The sequence below is a fragment of the Malaclemys terrapin genome, chromosome 1 (genome assembly GCF_027887155.1).
Source record: "Malaclemys terrapin pileata isolate rMalTer1 chromosome 1, rMalTer1.hap1, whole genome shotgun sequence".
Lineage (NCBI taxonomy): Eukaryota > Metazoa > Chordata > Testudines > Emydidae > Malaclemys > Malaclemys terrapin.
In genome coordinates this window covers 81,099,204-81,124,797 of record NC_071505.1, presented here as the reverse complement: position 1 = coordinate 81,124,797, position 25,594 = coordinate 81,099,204, and the positions used below count along the sequence as shown (strand labels likewise).

General features: G+C 40.1%; 1 protein-coding gene across 1 annotated transcript in view; it reads right to left on the bottom strand.

The window, feature by feature from the left end:
- PLEKHG7 (pleckstrin homology and RhoGEF domain containing G7) overlaps positions 1-8,329 on the bottom strand; it is a 51,553-nt gene extending 43,224 nt beyond the window's left edge. Inside the window, exons 1-3 of the mRNA XM_054042021.1 lie at positions 7,595-8,329; positions 6,811-6,833; positions 762-910 (exon numbers count right to left, since the gene is read on the bottom strand). Coding sequence (XP_053897996.1) covers positions 762-910; positions 6,811-6,833; positions 7,595-8,329 — 907 coding nt within the window. The remainder of the gene's footprint in view (positions 1-761; positions 911-6,810; positions 6,834-7,594) is intronic.
- Positions 8,330-25,594: the final 17,265 nt, after the last annotated feature.

Here is a 25,594-nt window from a genome sequence, read left to right as displayed (position 1 = left end):
AATAGTTCCAAAATAATATCCCATAGGACTGTGCATCATTTGGTAGCCCTTAATAGCTCACTACACCTAGCCTAATTCCTGACCTTTTTAATGGCTGAGGAACCTAAGGACTTGTCTACACTGTTGCTTAAGTTGATATAACTTACGTCGCTCAGGATTGTGAAAAAGCCACCCCCAGAGTGACACAAGTTACACGGACCTACGCCTTGTCCACACCAGTGCGAAGTCGGTGGGAGATGCTCTCCTGCCAACAGAGCTTCTGCCTCTCATTGAGGTGAAGTAATTATGCCGACGGGAGAGCGTTCTCCTATAGTGCATCTTCAGCAGATGCGCTACAGAGGTGCAGCTGTGCCAATGTAGTATAGTAGTGTAGATTAGCCCTAAGAAAAAAATCTATATTTGCCTGGGATTGAGAAAAGCGGCGAAGTGTCAAGCAATAGGAATATTAAGCCTCTGATATCTATAGTTTGACTCACCTTATTTATCTCATAGAATTTCTTTTGGAGTACGTGGCTTAAAAACTAACGATGATGCTAAACACCAGTACCACTGTAGGCAGAAGTCACTGATCAACTGTATTATACAGCTGATCAGCAAAGAAGATTGATAAGAGTAAATCCACAGTGAATTTTCATATTCACACCTGGCAGTTTCAACTCTGAATGTCTGAATCCTGAGGGGTGTTGGTTTATGCCTCAAGTATAATTTAACTTTTTTTTAAAATATAAATTTATGACTGGTTTAAAAGAATCAAAACCCACCCTGTACTTGACCTGCATTTAACAGCAGTGATGAGCGTTGCAGGTAGTCAGCAGCATCGTCTGACACTAGGAGGTCTCCAGGGAACACTTCAAGTCCAGGCAAGCTTACCACCACAGAGCTACGTCTGCGTTCTGCTGATCTACATGAACTACAAAAGAAAAAACTTCAGAGCCTCTCCTAGTATTATTACATAGGTGATTTATTTCGTGCTTATTGCTAATAATAAGCAACAGCAAGCAAAAAACTCCAAAGACACACTTGGGCTCTGTATAATACATTAAAAAAATCAATAATTTAATGAGCAGAAAACTGGACCCCATGCAGAAAACGCCCTGCTCTCTCTTGCTGGCACTAACATTGTCACTCCTAAAACAACCGGCATGCCAGACACATCCTAAGAAGTCTCAAAAGACAAAGCATTAAAATATACAGTGCTGTAATAATTTTCCCCACTACTTGTGATGCTATATAAAAAGAATGATAACCAGGTGTACAACCAATGTGTCACCACTGTTGCACAGTTGCACTAAATCTGATACAAAGTATGTTATGTAAGGTATAAATGCAGAAGTTGTAATCTGCAAAATTTGATAATCCTGTTTATATGCATGTATCATCTTTGTATCTGAAGTTAAGAATATTTTCTATGTATTTGTATCTCAAACATGTGTTGTGCTCCTGGGTGATACCCCCAGACAGATATTCATCAACACTAGCCAGCCTGAAGAACAATCAACTATTCCAGGGACCCTCCTGAAAACATCTGATGACTCAGCAAGGCATGTAAGGACATGTGATCTAAGACTCCATCTTTTACCAGTATCATGTGACCTTTTCCCATGCTCACGTGACCCTGGACCCCATGTTGGCCAGTAACTTTCCATGCACATGGGCTGAGCTATAAACTGCAAGCTGTGACATGACTGCTTTGTCTTCATTCCTGCTCCACATCTCTGGACGTGATTTCTAACAAAGGAAAGCTTTGAACAATGGACTGAGGACCCCCAATCTAATGGTGAATGAGAGCGACTTATTGCAAGCTAGCAGATTTAACATCACTGCTATTATTCTCACCTGCAAACTGTGAAATCAGTTGTAATGTGTATGATTCCTTTAACCAATTAATAACTCTCTTCTTTTCTTTTTATATTAATAAACCTTTAGTTTTTAGTTATTAAAGGAACTGGCTACAGCATGATATTTGGTAAGATCTAAAGAATATGTATTGACTTGCGGGAGTGGCTGATCCTTTGGAATTAGAAGAACCTTACATATGATGACTCTGGTTTTCAGGAACCTCTCATCAAAAAGACTTGATATCTGAGTGGTGGGAGGGGCTGGATTGCCTAAGGACGCTATGTTCTTACTTTCTTGTCAAGCAGTGTGGTGATACAGGAACTCACTTTTACTGGCTTGGTGAACTCTGTTAGAACAACCAATAGTTTGGGGTATATTTGTCCTATTTTTTATCAGTTTGCCCCGAATGTGGCATTCTCAGTTGCGACTCACACCAGGCATGACCCACACTGTTCCTTTTACAATGGATTAAAATAAAATGGAGTCCTGCAGCATGTTTTCTTTATAATGTATCGGGTCTTACACAGTCCCACTGAATTACTGTATACCGTATTAATAGGTAACGGGTAAAAAGATGCCTATAAATTAGCCAAAAGGAGCATTTAATAAAAGAATAAAGAATCTTGTCTAGTAAGATACCCATAGAGTTTACAACCAAGTCCAGGGATTGAACATTTAGGAGCGGAGAAACAAAAGGTTAAAGTTCTTGCAGAAGCATTTAAATGCATTCAGTGATTCACTTTGAAGCCCCTACAAGAGAGTGCTTGAATAAAGAATAGGATAGCAGCACACTGGGATGTTAACTAAGTCCACACATGGATGTAGGTGCCTTTGGGCTGCATGGATAAAGAGGGCTGATTTAATCTTTGACGTAACTCAGCTGATTTAAAAAAAAGCTAGAAAATCTGAAAAGAATTTCATGGGATTTTTAAAAAGTTTGAGTATACCTTTGTATATTTCACTTCCTTTTGGCCGTTTTGCGATGTTTTCATGTTCATAAATCTCTAGATAGTGTTCAGTCAAATTTGGTAATTACTCAAACATTTTCTAACACTCTTAATTTGCAGTATAATATGCCTTAACATGCTTGCTGGTATAAGGCAAGCAGCTCTTTCCAACTGTTGTTACTAACAGAAGGCTATTCCATTTTTTGTTAGAGCTGATGCCAGGGGAAGTGGGAATTGTTAATTTAAATGTAAGTATATGTATTTGACTGAATTTCATTTTCAAATGTATTGTTAATGTTTGGGTTTATAGTGAGGCTCCGAGATTTATTTTTCATGTAATCCAAAACTAATACTTAGATTGTAAACTCTTTGAACTGGGACCTTTTATCATGTGGCTATGAACACAATGCCTAGCACAGTGTCCTGACTGGACTCTCAACATCCTACTGCATTGCAAATGTTAAATAACAGGCATGGTCCTAGAGCCCAGTTTTAAAACTGCTTCTGAAACGACTTCTAATTCTAGTCACGGTAACCTTGAAGACACTTATTTTACAGTACAAGCCAGCTGCTGCAGCATAATGGGCAATAAACAACTTCATGTGGTATAACGGCTAAACTGTAAAGATTGGCCGATTTCCATCAGCTTGGATTCATGATACCAATTTAGAAAATTCTGTTACTGATCTTAAAAAGTAGCTAATGATAGTCAGTTTTGACTCTGAATGCTAGGTTATTGACAACAGTGATGACAAACAACCAGTAGCGCTTTGTCATTCTTGGTAATCAAATTAAACGGTAGCATAATCAAAAATCAGGATAAAGTTCTTCATTTTCAAAGACACGTGCACCTAACTGAGCTCATCATTTAGGTGTGCAAATCTCCTACATGGATATGCAAGCTGAGGATACACGTGTGTATGTCTACCATACACATAGGCGGGCAACCCCAACTTGGATGTATGCATCAGTGACTTGCATGCCTAAATCATGCATGCACACGTAGATGTATACATCTGTGACCAGCTGAGCCAAAGTTTATATTGGGTTCTTTTGTTGGTTTTACTGGAGGAAAAAAGTTGCAATCTTGCGCAACTGAATTACTGGAGTTGGAGTTCTCTACATAGAAATGCAGCATTTCACCATTATTTTCTGCCTACAGAGTGTTTGTAGGTGTGCATTTTCTTCAGGATTTTTTTTTTCTTAGGAGGAGGAGAAGAATTTCATGCTTAAGTGCTTGAATGAAAGGATTGTGTTTACCATAGAGACGAACTGAAGCGCAACAAGGGTTGCAAATATTTGTGCAATAATTCTTCCTTTAAATCTGGTTTGCCAGTGAAACAACACAATGTCAACGGTTTGTATTACAAAGTTATAGAAAATGATTAAAAACCTTTAAGTAAATCAGGATCTGGAAAAATCAAACATACACTATGTACAATTTCTCCTAGCAATGGAATGAAACTTCACATGGTATGTTTTTAAGGTGTGCACTTTGATGTGTTCCTAATTTTCTCTTAACTACACCTGTAATACATCTCAGATGTGACAGGGAATACGTGACCTATATCGTGCACCATATTTGATTTTAAAAATGCTTTCAAAGCTGTTATTAGAATAAATCTAATTTATGTAAGAATAAAAACAATTAGATCACAAAGATCAGCATTGTAGGATGTGTGCAGCACTAAATTAGAACGTGGCATACTCCAACAATATTATAAGGAAGTTCATTTGGAGGGCACAAGGGAATGAACAGGATTTCAAAAATGGACTGGCCTGTATCCAATATCCCACTGAAAATGGACTGTCCTGTTTACACTTGAGAATGAGAGGCGCGTCTCTTGGGAGGGGGGAGGGGGAGGAGCGATCATTTGGGTAGTAAATTCCTCAGCATGTCAATGGAATGGGGTAGGGTGAAGATGAATTCATAGTAAACTGAGAGGAAAAGGCAAGTCCATTAGGATTGCAGGTGCAGGGGTATGTCTCTGCCCTATAGGCTCTTCTGACTGATCTGTGAAGTAGTGCTAAGGGTGTACAGCCAGCCCTCACAGCAATCTTCTAACTGAAAAATTCTCTGATGTTCCACTAGTGTTTCTTCTGGCTGTGATACCCAGAGATTAGGGTTGAATTAACTGATTTGGATAAAATCAGTTGAATAAATGCTTTGCTGAGAACTTGAACCAAATCCGATTACTGAACTTCAAAATTTTGTTTAAAACAAAAGAAAACACTAACTTTTTTTTTTTCTTACAGTCTACATATCTTAATTTTGGCCAGAATGAGAAGTAGAGATAATGATGTACCATCAAAATCATAAAATATTCTCACAGTATTTCCTATCCATGAGTATATGACTCATTCTGTAAGGTTTCCACTCTGATTTCTTGATTAAACAGGTCCAGATGAGACTGGATGTAAATCAGATACACTCGGAGAGCCAGATTCTCATATGGTGTAAATTAATACAGCTCCAATGAAATCAACTAAATTACCCCAGCTGAAGCTCTGAGTAGTGAGTACTAAACTTTTGTCCAATTCAATCATCAGAAGTTTTCAAATTTACCCACTAGCAGATAGATTTTAGCAGAACTATATCTCCGGCTCATACAAACATTCATGCTATTACTGGGCCTGTATCTATGCAGTGTTGCTCTGACACAGACAGACCAGAATGGCTATTCCCATAGTAACTGTTAGTCTGCTATTTGCTGAAAGCTCCAAAGACTGAAATATGGGTTGGGATTTACAGCAAATCAGAAAATTTGGGGAATTGGCCCATCCATGAGCCATATGCTTTTAAAAACATGCACATTCACACTGGAACATGTCTTAGGAATTTCCTTCCCATGTGAGGCATTGAACAAATTCACCTCCACTTTTGACATTCACTCACTCCCTTAGGTATTGGCAGGACTCTAATGTAAGTCCTATTAAAATGTAGTCATGAACTCATCACTTGAATGTTGTTTGTGAGGCTATTCCTGCTGTTTAGTTTAGTTTCTGGCCATCTAGAAGCATCACCAACCTAGCATTAACAGTCTTACTGGTCCTGCACCTTCCATGTATCCCACCTAAAATTTTCAAGGTACTGTTCATTAAAATGATTATAACACCAGGAAACAAGGAACTGATATGTAGGGATGTGCTGGTGGTGCTTATTTTGTTTTATGTTCTTGTTTAGGGTGACCAGTAGCAACTGTGAGAAAACAGGACAGGAGGTGGGGGGTAATAGGCGCCTATATAAGAAAAAGTCCCCCCAAAATGGGACTGTCCCTTTAAAAACGGGACATCTGGTCACCCTATTCTTGTTGCTATTTTTGTTTGTTGTGTACGTAAAATTCAGGTGCGCAAATATTTACAGAAAGGAGACACAAAAGGAGTATAAGTGTGGCTGAAGCAAATTCAGTTTGAAATTCAAGTGAATATTCCCTGAAAATTCTTTGTGGTATTCACTCAAATCTTCTAAGAGCTTAGTGAGATCGGTTACAGCAAACTGCACTTTACAACTCCATATCATGTCAGCAAGCTGCTGTGCTAACTCTTCAAAGAAGAGAATCCAAGTATTCGTTTTGGTCTGGAGGGTTAACAATCGCTTCACCCAGCAATAATCCTCAATCTGATTCTCTTGTGAGAACAATACAGAGCTGTTCTGGTAATTATTCTCCAAAGCTATGTTAGAAAAAAAGTCACTCAAGATTTTGGGATGTTTTACGTTCTTCAGCAGATGAAATCTGACACTAGTTAATCCAAATGGCTAGACCTGCTTAGCAATTCAAACCTATTGTGTAGCTGATCCAGACAGTCCAACTAAAACATTGTGCAAACATATCAGGGCATGCCAGAGAGAGGGCCTCTCAAATAAATCTCATTAACAAGCTTCAGTATAAACTAACCAGTCATCCTGTAATTTAAATGTGAGTTTTCCATGCATGTGCGTACAGTGAGCGTTCCACTAATTGGACTAAATTTAAAAGAATAATGGATTTCAGCTTAGAATAAGCTAAAACAAATACTTACGTACCTTGATATAAGTAGTTCCTCTTTCTGAAAGAAAGTGAGAAATTGTTGTTACTTGTTATGAAAGAAAATAATCTAGTCTTTTTTAAGGAGCGTTTCCTATGGAAATATGATTCCAGACTCAAATATGGGTCTAATTGATTATTTCCTGAAAGGTGTTTATGAGGCAATGGGGCCAGAACTTATTTGATAGCAATAATATCTTTCTATTTTTGAGGGAAAAAATAAAGTAAAACTATTTAGATTTAAATAAAAAATACGCTTTGGGCCCTGATTCAGTACAGCATTTAAACACATGCTTAAGTCCACCTTTATTCAGCAAAGCATGTGCTTAAGTGCTTTGTGGAATGGGGCTGGACTGACTCACATAGAATAATAGAACCAAAGAACTGGAAGGGACCTCAAGAGGTCATCTAGTCCTGTCCCCTGCACTCAAGGCAGGACTAAGTATTATCTAGACCATCCCTGACAGGTATTTGTCCAACCTGCTCTTAAAAATCCTCTATGATGGAGATTCCACAACCTCCCTAGGCAATTTATTCCATGCTTAAAGTTAATCATTTACTGAAGTGTTTTGCTAATTCAGGGCCTTAGTCACCAATTGTGAAGGAGAAACCTTCCTTCCTAACTAACATAGATATTGGTCTATTTAAGCAATGGGACCCAGGTCAGGCTGTGGTTAAATCGGACAGGCCCTGGTTTAGTTTGCCCATAATTTACTTTGAGATATAATTCAAGCATACAGAGCTGAAAAAGGGGACGGAATATTCCATTCTAGCTCATGTTACCTGAGCACATGCCTGCTGAGTAGTGTTAAGCTGGGAAACTTGTTCTCTCCCAGGCAAGGTAGCAGTGTTGACCGTCCACACTTTTTGAAACACTGGCTCAGAACTACCATTGCTGAGCTGATCTTTTCGATGTGGTAGCTTTGATTTGAGGTCAAAAGTCTCCAAAGCAGCTAATGGAGTTTCAGAGTTTTCTTTGGAAGACAGCAATTTTTCATGAATGCAGGAGGGTAATGAAAATGAGGAAGAGGAATAGTACATAGTACACCGAGGTGGACTTTTACAAATATGCCGCAGTGAACCAGCGTGCTCCCTCTGGCTTCCCAACCTAGTGCCATCAAAGCACTCCTGAAGTCCTGAAGCTTGTGAGACGGAGGCCACACTATTTCTTAACCGCCTTAGCGTTGGGGAGGTGGAAATTCTGCCTGGAGCATGCCTGTCAAACTGGAAAGCTGCACTGTAGCTTTCCTCGTGCTCCTTCGATGGAACCTTTAGCAGGATTGGAGGCTCACCGCAACTTCTTCTCTGGATGCAGCCAACTGGTGACATTTTACAGTCCATACCAATTGAGATAGCCCTTGTTTCGCAGGGCTGGAAGATGTCACTTTCTGAGTCACTGTTTCCTGACAAATCAACATTCTCTTCATGTGGGTCAATCTTCTTGTTTAGATGACATTCTGCTTTGAGGTAAGTTTCTTCATCCAGTTCCAGAGAATAATCACAAACTGGTTGTTGCATCCTTTAGCTACAGCATGCAGATCTCTAGCTGTTATCAGTTACAAAGAACACAATCAGAAAAGAAATCTCCATTCTCAAACGGAATGTTCCCAATTTAACCTCATGTACTTCATATCCCTTTTTAATTTATTATTATCTCTTGTTGAAAACCAGGTGCTGTTTAAGAATAGGACTGAAAAACAAATTCCTGACCACTATTCATTGATGTCACAAAGCTCTTTTAAATCATTATTTGTATTTACTATATGGTGACATGTTCAGTTCTTGTGTAACTGCATTTACTAAAGTCAATGGAATTCAATATAACTCTAAGTCAATGCAGTTGGCCCAGGGATAAATTTGACCTATGGATTTAAATGGTCAAAAGTGACTCGTGATTTTTGGGTGCTCAACTTGAAATGCCTTAAAGGGACCTGCTTTTCAGAGGGATAGTCAGCACTTTCTGAAAATGAGATGCCTCACGTTGTGCACCAAAAATCACTAGTCACTTTTGAAAATTAAAACATTCATGTTCATTAGCAGAAAAGGGCTTCTTTCCTATTTAAGGGACTCAAAAACTGTCTCTGTCTCTCACTGCATATTATAACAGCTACATAACTGCATGGTAGAATGGGTGTTCTATAAACACCTCCTAAAGAGCCAGGTGTAGAAAATACGTCAGGTTGAAAAATCTAGCTTTGATTGGTATCTCTGTTTCCTTGTTAGAACTTTTGATTCTCCTTTCTTCACATACATTCTTTCCGTGTTTATGTGCACTTACATTTAATATGCCAGCATGTACAAATAAAGAAATAGAGATAGATACATAGATAAGGATGCATATGTGTAATTATAGCCCAGTGTGTGCAAATGCTAAACATCTCACCATAAAAAAGAACAATAATTGTTGAGTACTATTGAACTTTGAGCATTTTGAGAATTGATTGGTACAAAGTTAGTTCATGCAGGGGCTCCTGTAGTTTAAGATGACTGGGGAAATCTAAAATGTTCAATGGTCCTTAAATTCATCCTTCCACCTCTAGTATGAGGCTTTGTGTGTATTCTCCTTATTAGTATGATGGTCTGTGACATAATATATGTCATTATAGTACTGTTCTCCAGAATCAGAATCAGCAATTTATGGTAGGACTGCCTTTCCATGGACTATTGCATTTGATGCTCTCCTGGAAAATGCCATGTGAATCTAAGGTACTTTGTTCAGTGCTCAGATATAACAATGGTGGGCACTGTAGATATACCTGTAAAAGATATGGACTCTCACCTCCCCTGATCATTCCTCTATAGCAATTTTTCTCCATATGAATATTCAGATTTTCTTATAAGGCAGTTTCGCTTGTAGCATAGAGGGCTTTAGGATGGATATCTGAAAAGACCCTGTTCTAAAAGGTTTCAGGAGCAAATAAGAATTTCATGAGCTCAGAGGCCCTGTAGTAGGGCGGCTGCTCCACTCCTGGAGAACAGGGGTTAAAACAGCCAAGCTAGGCTGATTGGGGAAGCAGCCACAGCTGTGGCCAGCTCAATTAGGGCCCAGCTGGCCCTGATAAGAGGGCTGTGGGCCAGAAGCTGGAGGAGTCTCTCTCCAGCCTTAGAGGGAGAAAGATTTGGCTGCCTGGGAGCTCAGGGTATAGGGAATGGGGCCTGAGAAAAGGCAAGAGGAGCAGGAGAGATCCAGCTTGGTAAATCCTCAGGTTGCGGGCCTTGCTAAAAGGCCAAAACAGCTACTGGGGTTGCAGAGGCTGCTGCCCGGGCTTACGCAGAGGCAGCTGGTCTGAACCCCTTGCTAGTGATGAGTGGTCATTACAGACTGCAATCCGCCCCCGTGAGCGGGGGCTAGATGGTGACTGGCAGTAGCCACTAAGGCAAGGTGGGGATAGAGGGTTGGGGGCTCCCCTGGGAGGGGAGACCCAGATTGTGGATTATTGCTGGGGGCAGAACCCTGAGGTAAATGGGCACTGGGTCCGGGTGGGACATGGGGCCAGCGGCAGGCAAGACACCGGCCAGGAGGCGGCGCTCCATATGCTGGAGAGCTAATTCCCAAGACAACTATCAGGAGGCGCGGTGGCGGTGAGTCTTTCTTCGCTACAGGCCCTGATTGAGCAAAGTACAAAGGCATATGCTTAACTTTAAGCTTGAGTAGTACCTTTACTTTCAATGAGACTAATTATGTGTTTAAGATTAAGGATATAGCTAAGTACTTTGCTTGATTGGGGCCAGAGTCTCTTAATTTTTCTTAAGTCTTTTTCTACCAAGAAGTGAGACTACAGCACTATACTCTTGGCAATTTATCTGGTAATTAAGTGTAATAATCTGTTTTATGTTTCATAATGTATGAAGGTATAGTTCCCAGATACTACGGTAATAGTCCCTCTAGAAATGGATTGATAGGTAAGAAAATAATTGATGATAAACTAGTTATTTAACAAATGTGGCCTCTCATTTTGTCAACAGAATATCTGCAAACCATTCAGGATTTCCCCAAATCTATTTATTAGTTGTTTATTCAAACATATGCTGGCTTTTTACCCCGTTTGATTGAATGTGGCTTGTGAAATTTGATCTGGTATGGCTTAGTTTTAAATGGATAATCATGTGGTATTGTTTCTGTTCTCTCATTGGATACATCTACCAATACTTTTGACCCAAATTCGTGAAGGTGCAAACTTAAAATCTATTTTTTTGCGACTTCTGATGTATGCAACTTTTACATTTGCTTTCCATAAACATTTGGGCCAATCCAATCACTCAAAAGATTGCAGGAAGCAAATGCAAATTCCCATCTTGAACATGATGGAAATGAATTAATCACAACTGTGATGAATATCCATATATATTTTTTTTTTGCCTTATTTACCCATCTTTGAGAGAGAGGGAAAAAAAATCAAAGCATGTGCTCATTAAAACTGATACACTTGGAACCCACATGCTCCATAAATCATGCACAAAATCAGTGTTATTTCCCTGATTTTCATCTAGGCTGTAATAGCACAAGGTTGTAGTGAGATCTTCTATTACTATGGCTTCATGATCTTTTCAGCATTTATTAGTATACTGTGAAGTATTATAAATAAAACTAAGCTACATTCACTGAATAAATGAACAGAAGTATATTTTGTGATGCATTACATTTGTTCTTTTAATAAGTGAAACCACTTGGTTGTCTATCTGCAGAATTCTATAATTCGCAATAGGGCTTCCAGATATTAGTATGAATTAAAGTTTTTACTGTGTAGACTTTATTTTTGTTAAACATATATGCTTATGAAGCACAATTTGAATTAACACTTATTCCCCGGAAAGCTCTTACATTAAACGAAACATATAATAAATTTCAGTAGTTTTTTTGAAACTAGGAATCAAGAAACTCTTCTCAGCAACATAATCTTGACAAAGCAAAACATGATATAAGAAAAGGACATACTCTAGGTCATACTCTAGGTCATTAAACTTACTGCTTTATACAGCTGAAGAATTGGTTTCATTCTCAAATTGTCAACTTTCAATCTGTTCACATCCTCTGCAAATATAACAAAAATAAAATAAAAATGTCAAACATTTAACTTGCTTCACTGTATATTGGACTCAGCCGAAGCGATACCTTTTTCTCTTCCTAAGCTTCCTTGCTGAGTGCTGAAATAGGGAACTAGTTTTTCTTCTTGTAGATTCAACGTTTCTAGGGGATTTGTTTATCGGAGAGGTCAGACGGAGTGGCTTCAGGATCCATGCCAGTTTACAAACGGTAACATGATCCATTTTAACACAAGATTAACAGTATTCACTCTCTAGAATAATTGTCTCTCCTCTTTGCTTTTCATTTTCCCTTTCTCTGCATAGATTTGCATAGATTTGTACTGATAAGGTTTGGCAATGGAAATCTTCCTCAGGTAAGGAATAGGTATCAAAAGCAGATGAAATTCTAAGGAACGATTAAATCCTGTTTCTATGCAAGTGTCTTAAGCAATTAGAGCTGTCTGAATTAATCATTGTGAATAATTTAATCAATGAATTCAGCACTTTTATTCTGTTCATGAATGATCAGCAATCAGGTTGGGATTCTAACAAGTATGTTCACAATTGTTTGAATTATATGTGTGGAAAAATTGTCTATGGATTATTCAAGAACTAGTCTAAGTATTTGCAATTCTTTATTCACTGCTATACAACTGATCAGCTAAGCTACCTGATATCATTTCCAATCTGTGATTGGATGCTTAAAACTGAAGTCTTGTTTATTTGTTCACAAATTATCCACATATCATAATTGTTCAAATCTATTGTGCAAGCAATAAAATTTTTCAAATGGCTGAGCAAACACTGCCAGTGCAAATATTCTCAGTGATGTATATTTGTACTAGAATTTGACACTTTTCACCTTTAAACATTTTTGCAAATAGAAAAGTCACCCAACCCAAAGGTACATGAATAAGTGTCTGATCCATTACTGACTGAAGTCAGTGGAAAGACTCCCACTGAATTCAGTGGAGACTGGATTAAGGTCCCAAGGGGAGAAGGCAAATTGGAAAGTTTTATTCACAAGAATACTCATAAATGTTTTCTGTTTTCATCTGGCTCAGCTAGTAATAAAAAGAAATGGGAAAAACTTTCCCTTCCCTCATTGATCTTGAAACATCCTTTATGACCTAGGTGGATTTGTTTTAAATAGAAAATTTTGAATCCGCAAATAAGGCCACGTTTTTCCACCCTCAGCTTGTCCTTTAAATTGATATCAGATGAGGGGGAGCAGATCATCTTCATGAAATGCAGACAAATATCTGTTCTGATGATGTGGAGGCCACCCTGCCTTCTGGCTTCTAAAAAAACATTCTTTATAATTAACTCTACCTTGTCTCAGGGCAGGCCTCCCTTCTCCCCTCATCGTCAGTGCTGTCAAAAGGAAGCTGCTTTTGGGTATGGACTCCCGAGTGTTGCAACAAGAGAGAGAAACCTACTTATCACTCTGGAGAGACTATAGTCTGCCACTACCAAATAAGTCTCTTGCAAAAGTAAGTAGGCTGAGACCCTGAGAAGACTGAATCCATTAGTGTCTGTTCTGTGGGTGTCAGAGTTGATCATTAACAGTAGATCATTCTACTCTATTCGGGTTCTTACACCAGGCCCATCACTGTGGTATTTGGTGTCTGTGGAACTTTTCCTATGATCGCTCTCTGTTGCTACCACAAGTGCAACTCTGCCAGTGTCTGTAATGGTGGGTGTATTATTCTGGACAGAACTCCCAGTAGCTGCCAGCATTTAAAACATTTCTGTCTAACTGACCAGAGCAGGTCTAACCGAAACACCCCTTCAAACTCTGGAACCCATTGGCCCCTTGAATATCATAGTGCTCTTACTCTAGGTACCACCAATATATAGGTCAGATCCTTAGCTGGTATAAATTGGCAAAGTTCCATTGACTTAAATGGAGCGACACCAATTTACACCAGCTGTGGCTCTGGCTCTATATCCCAAACAACTTATCAAATTTCAGACTATATTTTGAATATATGAATGGATGATTTTGACCCTTTAGCTGCATACTGCACTCAGTCTTTGTTTTATGCCATTCCCAAGAAGCATTAAATCTCATTAGATTACTTTACCTAATGGGTAAAATGCTTATATTAAATAAAGATTAGTTTCTCCTGGCTGAAATATTAGTTGCCAGGATTTCTACTTAACCCATGGGTGTGAGAGTAGTTTACACACTTGGAAGCCAAGAGAGGTTGTCTGTCAGCTATGGTATACAGTAACTCCTCGCTTAACGTTGTAATTATGTTCCTGAAAAATGTGACTTTAAGCAAAACTATGTTAAGCAAATCCGATTTTCCCCATAAGAATCAATGTAAATGGGGGGGGGAGGGAGAGGGAGAGAGGTTTAGGTTCCAGAGAGAGAGATATCTATATAATATATACACACACACAGTAAGTTTTTAAACAAAAAAATTAATACTGTACACAGCAATGATTGTGAAACTTGGTTGAGGTGGTGAAGTCAGAGGGTGGGATATTTCCCAGGGAATGCCTTACTACTAAATGATGAACTAGCACTCAGCTGAGCCCTCAAGGGTTAACATGTTGTTGTTAATGTAGCCTCATACTCTACAAGGCAGCACAAATGGAGGGACGGGAGACAGCATGGCAGGCAGAGACACAAACCCTGTGTGGGTGGGAGAGAGAGAGACATGCATTGCCCCTTTAAGTATGCTGACCCTACTCTAAGTACATTGCCTTTAAAAAGATCCGGAAGTTGAGACAGTAGCTGCGGCCAGCAAGCTTTCTCCATCCTGAACCCTGTCCTGTCCGCCCTGCTCTATATGGAGAAGGGGTAAGCGGGGGGCAGGAGTAGGGGGGGAGGGGGACACCCTGACATTAACCCCAATCTTCTCCCCCCCCACCCCCACCTGCACAGCAAGCAGGAGGCTTCCGTGAGCAGCTCCAAGGCAGAGGGCAGGAGCAGCACATGGCAGTGGTGGGAGGGACAGCTGAACTGCCAGCAATTGATAGCCTGCTGGGCGGCTGCTGTGCGGGGAGCTGATGGGGAGTTGGGGGCTGCCAGTCCACCCTGGTTCCAAGCCCTCACCAGCTAGCTGCAATGGGCTGCTCTTCCTGCAAGCAGTGGACAAAGCAGACGGCTGCCAAACAACATTATAAGGAAGCATTGCGCAACTTTAAACGAGCATGTTCCCTAATTGATCAGCAACGTAACAACGTTAACCGGGACAACTTTAAGTGAGGAGTTACTGTAATTGTATGCAGTGCACATAAGCATTCATTGAGAGCTTAATTACTGTGTCCAGTATGTTGCAAAGCAAAATATTCTAGTTTAATAGGTATGAGATTACACAATTGATGAAGTCTGAGTACAGTAGAATCTCAGAGTTACGAACACCTTGGGAACGGAGGTGGCTTGTAACTCTGAACAAAACATTATGGTTGTTCTTTCAAAAGTTTACAACTGAACATTGACCTAATATAGCTATGAAACTTTACTATGCAGAAGAAAAATGCTGCTTTCCCTTTATTTTTTTAGTAGTTTATGTTCAAAACTGCACTGTACTGTATTTGCTTTTTATTATTTTTTCTTTTTGTGTGTCTGCCTGACTGTATAATTCTAGTTTCAAATGAGGTGTATGGTTGACTGGTCAGTTTGTAACTCTGGGGTTTGTAACTCTGAGGTTCTACTGTACCTCTAAGTCCCGCTTTTCTTCCACTATTGGTGCATTTGCTGTTTGACACTGAGTTGGGTAGTTCTTACTATTCTGAAGTAACGCAGATGTCATGGTGGTCTTTAAATGTCAAATAAACGTACTTCATAACAGCCAGAGGATTTATTTAATGTATTTATTTCTAATTACTTCTTGGTTCTGAAGGCAACCATTTCAGCCGTTTTCAGTGTGTGACAGGGAATATGACAGGGAACATCTTGTCTGTGATATTTGTGTTGGAAAGACCCTAATAGAGGAAAAATAGCATTAAAAAAGGAAATGTGCATTAACATATTATTTTCCCTTGCAATTAAGAGCAAATGCTGCCCTTTGGGCCCAGCCCAAGTTACCAGGCTGTGTGCTGGGAAAAGCAAAGGAAGTGTGTGTGTGTGTGTGTGGTGGTGGTGTTGATCAAATATTGTACCACAGGCCATAGAACAGTAAGCCTATGGCTGTTCTGCATTGCATGAATGGTGGAGATGAATGGCTGGATGATGGCTCCACTTCCCTGTCCCCATGTTGCTCCCTTTCTCAGCTCTGCTCTGTTGTGTGAAGGAGGCCCTCAGATCCTGTCTCACTTATAGCAATGCAGTAGTTCTGCTGCATGCACCTGTGCAGAGCGGGTGCAGGGAGAGAATCCTCTTTAATTATGAAAAATGTGCTACTAAGGAGTTTAAAAGGACTTGAAGAGGCCAGAGAGTACCTTAAATTCAAACAGTCTTATTTAAATACCACTGACAGAGCAATAAATAAATCTCCACTGATTTCACCATTTGCTCCTCATGATTCAAGCTTCAAAAGATTGAATTTGCCCTAAGTTCAAAGATCTAGTGGCTTGTTATCCAACATACAGTTACTTCAAATGCCAAATGATAAAAAGAATCTAATTATGCTTTACTCCAAAGTAATTGGTGCAAACAATAAGGAAAAATGGAAAAAGAAAAAAATAGCAGTTGGATGTTGTGACAGTGTACCCCATAAGGCTTTATAGGGGCGGGGTGCTTATAAATGTATGTGACATAACTGGAATATGTTTTGTGTTGCCTGTGCCATGTAATATATCTCCGTAAAAGTTACGGTCTACTATATCTATTCATCCTATCTGTACACATATATCATTTTTCTACTTGAGATTAAGAATATGGGCTGTATACTTGCTTGGCTTCTAAGTAAGCTTTGTGAGGCATTTGATCAGTTTCTTTAGGAAGGAATTTGCAAGGTTAAGTACCTGATCAGGGAGCACTTGGGGAACAATGCATCTTGGAATGCTCCAATCCACATAAGAAGTCTTCCTGGAGACATACAAGATACCATGTGGACAATGGCTTTGGCCTGTAAAGCCTGAGTCATGCAGGGACATGTGACTTGCCCAGGTGACTCCAGAACTCCATCTTGGAGCTGGACTTTGCATAGGAGAGGGGTCTCCACCTACAAGAGTCTATTTAAACCTGTGGGAGACCCCTCCATTTTGTCTTCATCTGGCTAAAGAAGGAGCCTCTCCAATCCCCCCTCCCCAGGATACTTGAAGGAAACTGCAACAAAGAACAGTAACTATAGGGGGTGTGAATGATTGCTGGACCTAGACTAAAAGAAGATTAGCCTGTAAAAGGGAGCATTCTGGAACTGGTGAGGATCTTATCTGTATTTAGTTTGATTAGACATAGATTTGCGCATTTTATTTTATTTTGCTTGGTGACTTACTTTGTTCTGCCTGTTACTACTTGGAACCACTTAAATCCTACTGTCTGTATTTAATAAAATCACTTTCTACTTAGTAATTAACTCAGTAGGTGTTAATACCTGGGGGAGCAAACAGCTGTGCCTATCTCTCTATCAGTGTTATAGAGGGCGAACAATTTATGAGTTTACCCTGTATAGCTTTATACAGGGTAAAATGGATTTATTTGGGTTTAGACCCCATTGGGAGTTGGGCATCTGAGTGCTAAAGACAAGGACACTTCTGTGAGCTGTTTTCAGGTAAACTTGCAGCTTTGGGGCAAGTGATTCAGACCCTGGATCTGTGTTGGAGCAGACAGGAGTATCTGGCTCAGCAAGACAGGGTGCTGGAGTCCTGAGCTGGCAGGGAAAACAGGAATAGAAGTAATCTTGGTACATTGGGTGGCAGCTCCCAAGGGGGGTTCTGTAATCCAACCCGTCACAGATGTCTATAAAGATGGAGTGAAAGTAAAATGTGCTTTTTTTTTTTTTTTTTTTTTTTTTTAAATGTAACCGGAAAGAACTATAGCTGAGGTACTGAATAGACAGAATATCATGAAAATGTGGAGACACAAACCCATTTTTTCATATCCCAGAATATTGAAAGACAAACTTCCTGTTTACACTGTAAATAACTATTGAAACATAGTTCTTTTACCATAGAGAAAAACAAATACAGAGTATCAGAGGGGTAGCCGTGTTAGTCTGGATCTGTAAAAAGCAACAGAGAGTCCTGTGGCACCTTTAAAACTAACAGATGTACTGGAGCATAAGCTTTTGTGCATGCTGCGTCTGACGAAGTGAGTATTCACCCATGAAAGCTTATGCTCCAATACATGTTAGTCTTAAAGGACTCTGTTGCTTTTAACAAATAGAGAACTTTCTATGGCTGTCTGCACTGCACACTACTGGCAATGGCATGTAGGGTGTGTAGCTATGCATTGCAGTGAAAAGCAGGCTGTGTCCACACTGTGGTATGTAGCTACCCGTGTCCATGAAAGGCTCCTGTGTGGGGAGGCAGTGGGGAAAGGCTCCTGCAGGGGAAGCTGTCAAAGGCAGAGACATTTTCTATTGTCTCCCACCTGCCAGATCCTTTCCCCACTGCTGGAGCCTTTCCCTGTGGTGGGCAAAGATTCCAGTAGTGGGGAGGTGGTGGGACATTACACTGCTAAAAGTAGCAGCGTAGATGAGAAAGGCACTGCTTGGGCATGTAGAGACCCATGTAGGGCACATACCTACAGGGTTCAGACCTGTCTTTGCTTTAGTTGCCTAAGCAGTGCCTCACCGTCTACACTGCTCTTTATCCCCGTTCTGAGTATAATGCATAGAATCTATGTACTGCCCTAAAGACATACCCTAAATGTAGTGTTTTTATTTTTATATAATATATATCACACATGCAACCTCACTCCATAAGAAATTCCCTCATTAAAATGTATTTGTGCCATGGGGGCTTCTCAGTGATTAACTACATGCACTAAACACACTGTACACCATAAATATACACACAAACTATCTGAAAAGAATGTGATTAAGGTTGCAAAGTCAAGCACTCATAAAGCGAGGAAATGCCAGAATTAAGATTACATGTGCAACCTTAATTTGTGCTTGCCCATTATGATATGGTCTTTAATTACACAATCACATACTAATTTTTGAATAGTAACTGTAGGGAATTCAGAACCACAGAAACTTCAGGGGATTTGGCTGGAAAGGTCTAGCAGGGCTCGAGCATGTGCAAAGTGCAATTTTTCAATTTAGCCAAATTTGGATTGCTTTTTCACAGGAACAGTCAAAGGCACACCCCTGTCAAATTTCAAGTCCCTGCTCCAAAACAGGAGCTTCTCAAATAAAAAGTTGTCAGAATTTTTGTTAACATGGGCAAAATAATATACTTTTCACTAGCCTCATTCTCTAAAATGGCTGAACTGTTTTGGCTGAAGTTTCCCAAAACCTTCAGCCTGAGGCAGATAGCCATTATTGAAAATTTCAGCCCAAATGGTTAAAGTTAGGCAAAGTTACAAGGAGCTGAAAACAGGGTTGTATAATGGGAAGTGTCAGGCAACATTAATAATGGGAAGTTCTACCAGCCTGACCTATAATACATATAATTAATAATATTTAGTACTTTTATCTATAGCTATCCATACATTTTATAAAAGTGGGTAAATATTGTTTTCTATTGTACATGAATATATAGAGCTAGAATCCATCTGACATATGATATATGCAAAGTGGGCTGTGGTCCATGAAAGCTTATGCTCTAATAAATTTGTTAGTCTCTAAGGTGCCACAAGTACTCCTGTTCTTCTTTTTGCGGATACAGACTAACACGGCTGCTACTCTGAAACCTGTCATTATAAACACTGTAGACGACAAATGAAAATATGACCCACAGAATAAAAAAGCCAGCCCCCCAGTAATATTGTAAGATGAATATGCAACTAAACCCAAATGCCAACTGTGTTTTTCAGCACCAACGGCCCAAACAGCCATTTAACTGCATATCCATATGAAAACCTCAACAGAAAAAAATAGTGTAACTCCTACTGTAAGAAAGGGATGTGGATAGTTTAGAAAGGATAATCTTCCTAGTTCTTACCAACAGCTGCTATCTTCCAACATGTTAGTGTATCACCATAAACAAGGGAAAATGACCTCAGGCAGGCTCCTATCATTGATATTTAATTATCAAACAGTGGCATGCAAATACAAAGCTTACTTCAGGAGTAAATGATATGAAAAATAAAGGGAGGGAGGCACTCCCTTACTGTACTCTTGTTTAGGAATGTGTATGTAATATTCTGAAACGTGTAGGTTTTTCTGATTGTCTGAGGAGAATGTAACTACACAAAAAGAGCATACTAACCCCCTGTAAGCACTTTGTGTAATCTCCCTTTATATAGGGTTGAAGAATGCAATTGGTGTTACAAAAAGAATAACTTACAGTTCCTTTAAAACAGAATGTTTCCAAAGCGTTTTACAGAATATATATAGAGCTTGCCACCAGAACTAGCCAGGTCCTAGGTAGAATGCTAGAGTTAATTAACACATACCAACACTATGCTACAGGAAGTGCAGAAGAATATCCTCTTTCAGTTGAAACTTCAGGGGAATTTGAGTATGAAGAAAGACGTTACCCTGCTGGGAATTAGCCAAAACAAATTCAATGAATGGATCATTTAAAAATCTGCTGCTGTCATTCCACAAAATCAGTATGCTCCAAAAAGTCCATGAGAAATTAAAAAAGATTGTAAATAGTTCTGTAGTGTTTGGGGCTAAATGTAGGTCATGCAACTTAGTTGGGCACTGGCACCAATGTAATTTCCAATGCACTGTGCTGGACAGCAAAGACATTTATTTTTAAGCAACCAACCCTGCAATCCCTTGGCATGAGGAACTCTCCTTGATAGCAGCAAGACCAACTGATAGAGGGCTTGCAGGATTAGTCTGGCATAGAGTCATCTTGAGGACCTCCAGATATCTCACAGGAAATAGTCTAGAGAAAGACTAAGTTGATTCTCAACCTATTTGGGCTCAGGACCTATTTGTAAATGTTTATGGCATGTTGGAATTCAGTAAATAGTCTGTGGGTGGAGGCTCTGGAGCAGAGCCATAACTAGGCATTTTAGCACCTGGGGTGAACAAGCATATTTGCACCAACGACCAGCAGCGATATGTGGGGGGGCATGCAGGGTCACATGCCCCCCCAGATTTTTTGGTTGTACTCCCCGCAAACCAGACAGGCTGGCTGGCTCACTGAGGTGACGCAAGGAGCGGAGGTAGCGCGCCTTCTCCAAGCCCCTCTATGCGGGACTGGCCCAAGCTCCCTGGCATTGCCAGCCCGAGTCACCCCATAACCTTTGCACCCTTGGCAGCTGTCTTGCTCTGCTTACAGCCTTGCCCTGGGGTAGTTTTGGTCAGATCCTGTCCCCCGTGGAGGGAGGGGGGTTGGGTTCTGCCCACCATTCACCCCACAGTAGCGGTTCCTGCAGTTCCTGTGCTGTGGGACTGGCTGGGCTTGGTTCTCTGCTCCAGTCATTGCAATCTCCGGGGCTATTAATAATAATTAATAAGGTTAAAAAATGTCATAAGGAGAGTAATGGATCACTGAGTGCTGGCTGGTGTTATATGCAAAGAGGACAAATGTCCTAATCTTGTTGGTATTCACTGACTATGATTCTAAGCAGAGAATGAATGGTATGGTTTACTTTCTCCATTTCTCACAGGATGGGCAACATTGATCCTCACCTTGCTTATCTGGAGATGTCGGCAAATCTTGTCTAACAATCATGGTTCAAGTTCCTTCTCCTGATCACTGCAGATGTAGTTGGGTGGGCTGAACTGCAACACTTTCATCAGTGCATCTGGAACTGACTCAATCTTTTTATCCTTCAGTGGTTGTGTCACCATGTACTTTGAGAAGGTGTTATGCATTACCAACAAATACCGATTTTCATCGGGTGTTTCTGGTGGAGGGCCTTTCAAGTCAATCTGTATGTGCTCCCAGGGTTTACTAGATTGGGACATTGCCCTTAAAGGAGTTCTTCCTCTTCTTGCTGGCACTTTCCTTTCTTGACAGGAAAGTACACTGTCCTTAACATCTGCAGCCATGCTCAGCTACGTGGCTCTGTGTCTTTTCATACACCAGGTAGCTTGCCAATGACACTTCAGTACAGTTTTCTGTAAGCTTGCTGGCAAGACAAGTCTGTTACCTTCATACACCACCAAGTTGGTAACCAGAGCCCAGATCAATAGATAATCGTTCCTGAATGGCATTGAACTTCCCCAGGCAGGTTCTCCTTCTGTAGCTCTGTTGGCACACCAGACATAACTCAGGGTCCTTAGACTGTTCTTGCCAGATGTGCTCACAAGACCAGCTTGAGTCTATTCTCACTGCCTTCCCCCACTGAGTGCATCTGCAACCATATTTTGCTTTACAGGTTTATGGTGAACTGTGAATGTATATTCAGACAGTTTGTGTATCAATTTTCACAGGCATCCTTCTGGGCGGTGCTTCATAAGGAGCCACTGCAGTGCCCGCTGGCATGTGTACACTGTGAATTCTGTACCTGCTAAGCAGGGACAATGGGCCTTGAGGGCCTCCACAATAGCTAAACGCTCCATTTCTGTAGCTGAGCACTAAGTTTTTCTCTCTCATTTAATTTCCGACTTTCAAAAGCCACTGTGCAAACTGAATTAATCCATTTGTTCAAATGTAAATCCAACAGCAAGTTTTGAGGCATCCCAGGTTACCATGAGTGGACAGGGAATTTAAACACAGCATGGTTTAGCAGTCCTTCCTTCAGTAACTCAAATACTGTTTGGTATCCCTCCATCCAGACAAAATTGTCCTTAGTTAGGTGGTATAATGGTGCTGCCTGCTCTGAATATTTAAAAAAAAAAAAAAAAAAAAAAAAGTCTTCTATAGAATTCTCAGAGGCCTGCAAGCTTCTGTACTTCCTCCAGGTTTGTATAATGTTCAGTTTCTGGGGCTCCAACCCACTTTCACTGTATGTCCTAGGAAGGTAATGTGACTCCTTGCAAACTGACATTTGTGCAAGTTTAAACCCTAACTCCTTAAAAAGCTTTAGAATCCTGTCCATGTCTACCAGATATTCCTCCCATGTTTTATGGAAACAAATGAAGTCATCTAAGAGCGTGAGGATGTCTTCAGTTCTCACAATTTGGGTCAGATCATTTACTCTCTACTGGTACTGCGTCCCTGGTATATTTACTACATCTCTGGTGCATTCATGAGACTGAAAGACATTCTGCAGAATTGAAATAGTCCCATAGGGTGTCACAAAGGCAGAGTTCTCTCAATCCTCAGGTGCCACTTTAATCTGATGGTTTCTAGACGCCAAATCAAAATCGCTAAAATATTTTGCTCCTGACATTGTGTCCAGTGTTTAATTTTATTTCATAAACATCTATGTCACAGCTTGGTAAATCTGTGGGCAGAAGAATAAGGCCCTAAAAAGAAGGGACTCATGTTCACATCGTTATGGATATTGTATATGGGCCATTGTGAAGACAGTTGCTTACAGGTCAGTCATGGGATGGCCCACTGGTGAAACATGTAGGGTGAAATCCTGACCCTGTTGAAGTCAATGGGATTTTTTACATTGACTTCAAAGGAGCTAGGATTTCATCCCCAACCAGATGGCTTTCGTGCTGGCCAGCTCCACATTGGATATCATAATGAAACATACAGCAATGGGAATTAAAAGACCTCTGAACAAGACAACACTGCTTTAATTTGATATTAATTTATCCAAAAGGATGGATTTACTGGATAAGTAAATCCTGCCAACACAGGATCTGCAACTAAAGAATGGTACATGCTTCTATTCACTCATCAGTGACTTCCTGCATGATAACCTTAGTAATGAAAATGATAGGAGTGCCATTAACTATCTACATGTACTTTGCCCTTTCTATATATGCCCGTAAAACCGACTCATTGTCAAGTGGAGACCAAAGGAAGCGAAGTTGTACAATGTCCTCAATAAAAGTCTGTTCTCATGAAGTTTATTCGAGTAGCAGAATCTGAGTGTCACAAGATTTAACTCTCAGAATAATTAGTTAAATGTAGCAAGCTACCTCTGTTCTAAAAACAGATGCCACATCATGCTGATAAAGGGGAAACATGTTTTGATGCAGTTCTTTAACTGGTAGCCAGATGTAGTTATTAGTGCTTGTCTCGTAGTTAATGCTAACTCAGCCTCATCTCTGCATTGCTTTCCCATTCCCAGATTTTGCTATGGAGATATAAACCCATCTGGTCCCATAGTATTTGCCAGTGAAATTTTGAGATGCAAACGTGGGTGCAAAGTTTATAATACTTGCACCTGAAACATGAAGTATTCTCAAAGTGTAAGTTTCTGAAATTAGCAGAAAACTAAATTTTGAAACGAAGTATGATATTAATGCAATGTTATGACTGATAGATAAATCTGGAACTCTAAAGTCATGGCTCCCATTGCAAATGTTACACAGCCTGCCTATGCACATATAAGGGTTTACGCTCAACTGGCATAGTCAACTGAAGTCACTGAAATCAATGGAGCTACTCTGATTTACACTGGCTGAGGAACTGGCTATAGTATTTTGTATTACCCAACCATATATAGTGACATATGTGCAGTGTGGTCAAGTAACCATTAAGCCAGGAACCATCACTTTGACCTTCTTGACACCTGTGCATTTACATTCTCAATGGCAACATTGGATTAGCATAGTATTTTGCATTGAAGGAAGCAAAGATAAATGCTCCAGAAGGAACCATATCAAGGCTGGCAGGGAAATACTCTCTGTTATGCAAGATTTGCTAGGATTACATGTTGTTAGATTAACATGCTTTCTTTAGTGCTAGATTAAGAGGTAGGGGGGAAATAGGGTGGTTATTTTTTTTAAATGAAAAGACAGGTGAAGATACAGTTGACACAGTAGTTGTCTTTCTGCCATGTGACAATTTTCTTAGCACACTCTTTGACTCAAATTAAAAAGCATCTTGGAAATTATTACAATAAAGATGACTTCCGAGTTCCTCTTTGGTGCTGACAGTGCCTATCAGAGAGCTATTTTATTGACTGTAATCTTATTAGGATACTTGGTTAATGCACTTAAGAACATACCACAAAGGCAAGTGAAAGAAGACAGCTATGAATTTAATCCTATGGTTTACCTCTCAAATATAAAACATAGCCCCATGTATGATGCAGGGACCCCTTAGTGCCAGCTGGAAGAGGCCACATGGGATGCCCAGGATGTTACAGGAATCCCCTGGATTGGATATATGCATAATAATTCACTAAAGAGTGACATGTGAGGTCTTTACCAAGAGCCAGTAGCCCAGTTGTTGTCATAATCATTGTGAAATGTATGTATGGATCATATTTAAGGAGTTGTGTTCTAGTCTGAAAATTATGTTCTTAAGGCAGGTAACCAGGAGGTGACATGTCTTAGACAGGTTCCTTTTAGGCAGGGGGTTACAGATGCTTATCTCTCTGTCTGTTCATTGTGCGCCTTCCAGTGTATACCTATTTGCATAGTGAGCCAGTTGCTGGTTAACAGACAACAAAATCTGTAAGTAAGAAGTATAAAGGAAAAAACAACCAGCCAGGGAGCTTCCTGTTTATCAATAAGAATAATGGATTGTTCTTCTATATCTAGGGGTGCAGACAGACACCCTGGATCTTTCACTGAAGGGCAAGTTGACAGAGTGACTTGTCTCATGAATGGAAGATTACAGCCAAGCCTGGCTGTAAAACGCTGGGAGGACTTTGGGTGAGCATTGCTCTATAAAACATGAAAGTAACTAGTTAAGTAATTCTAGGTTCTAGAA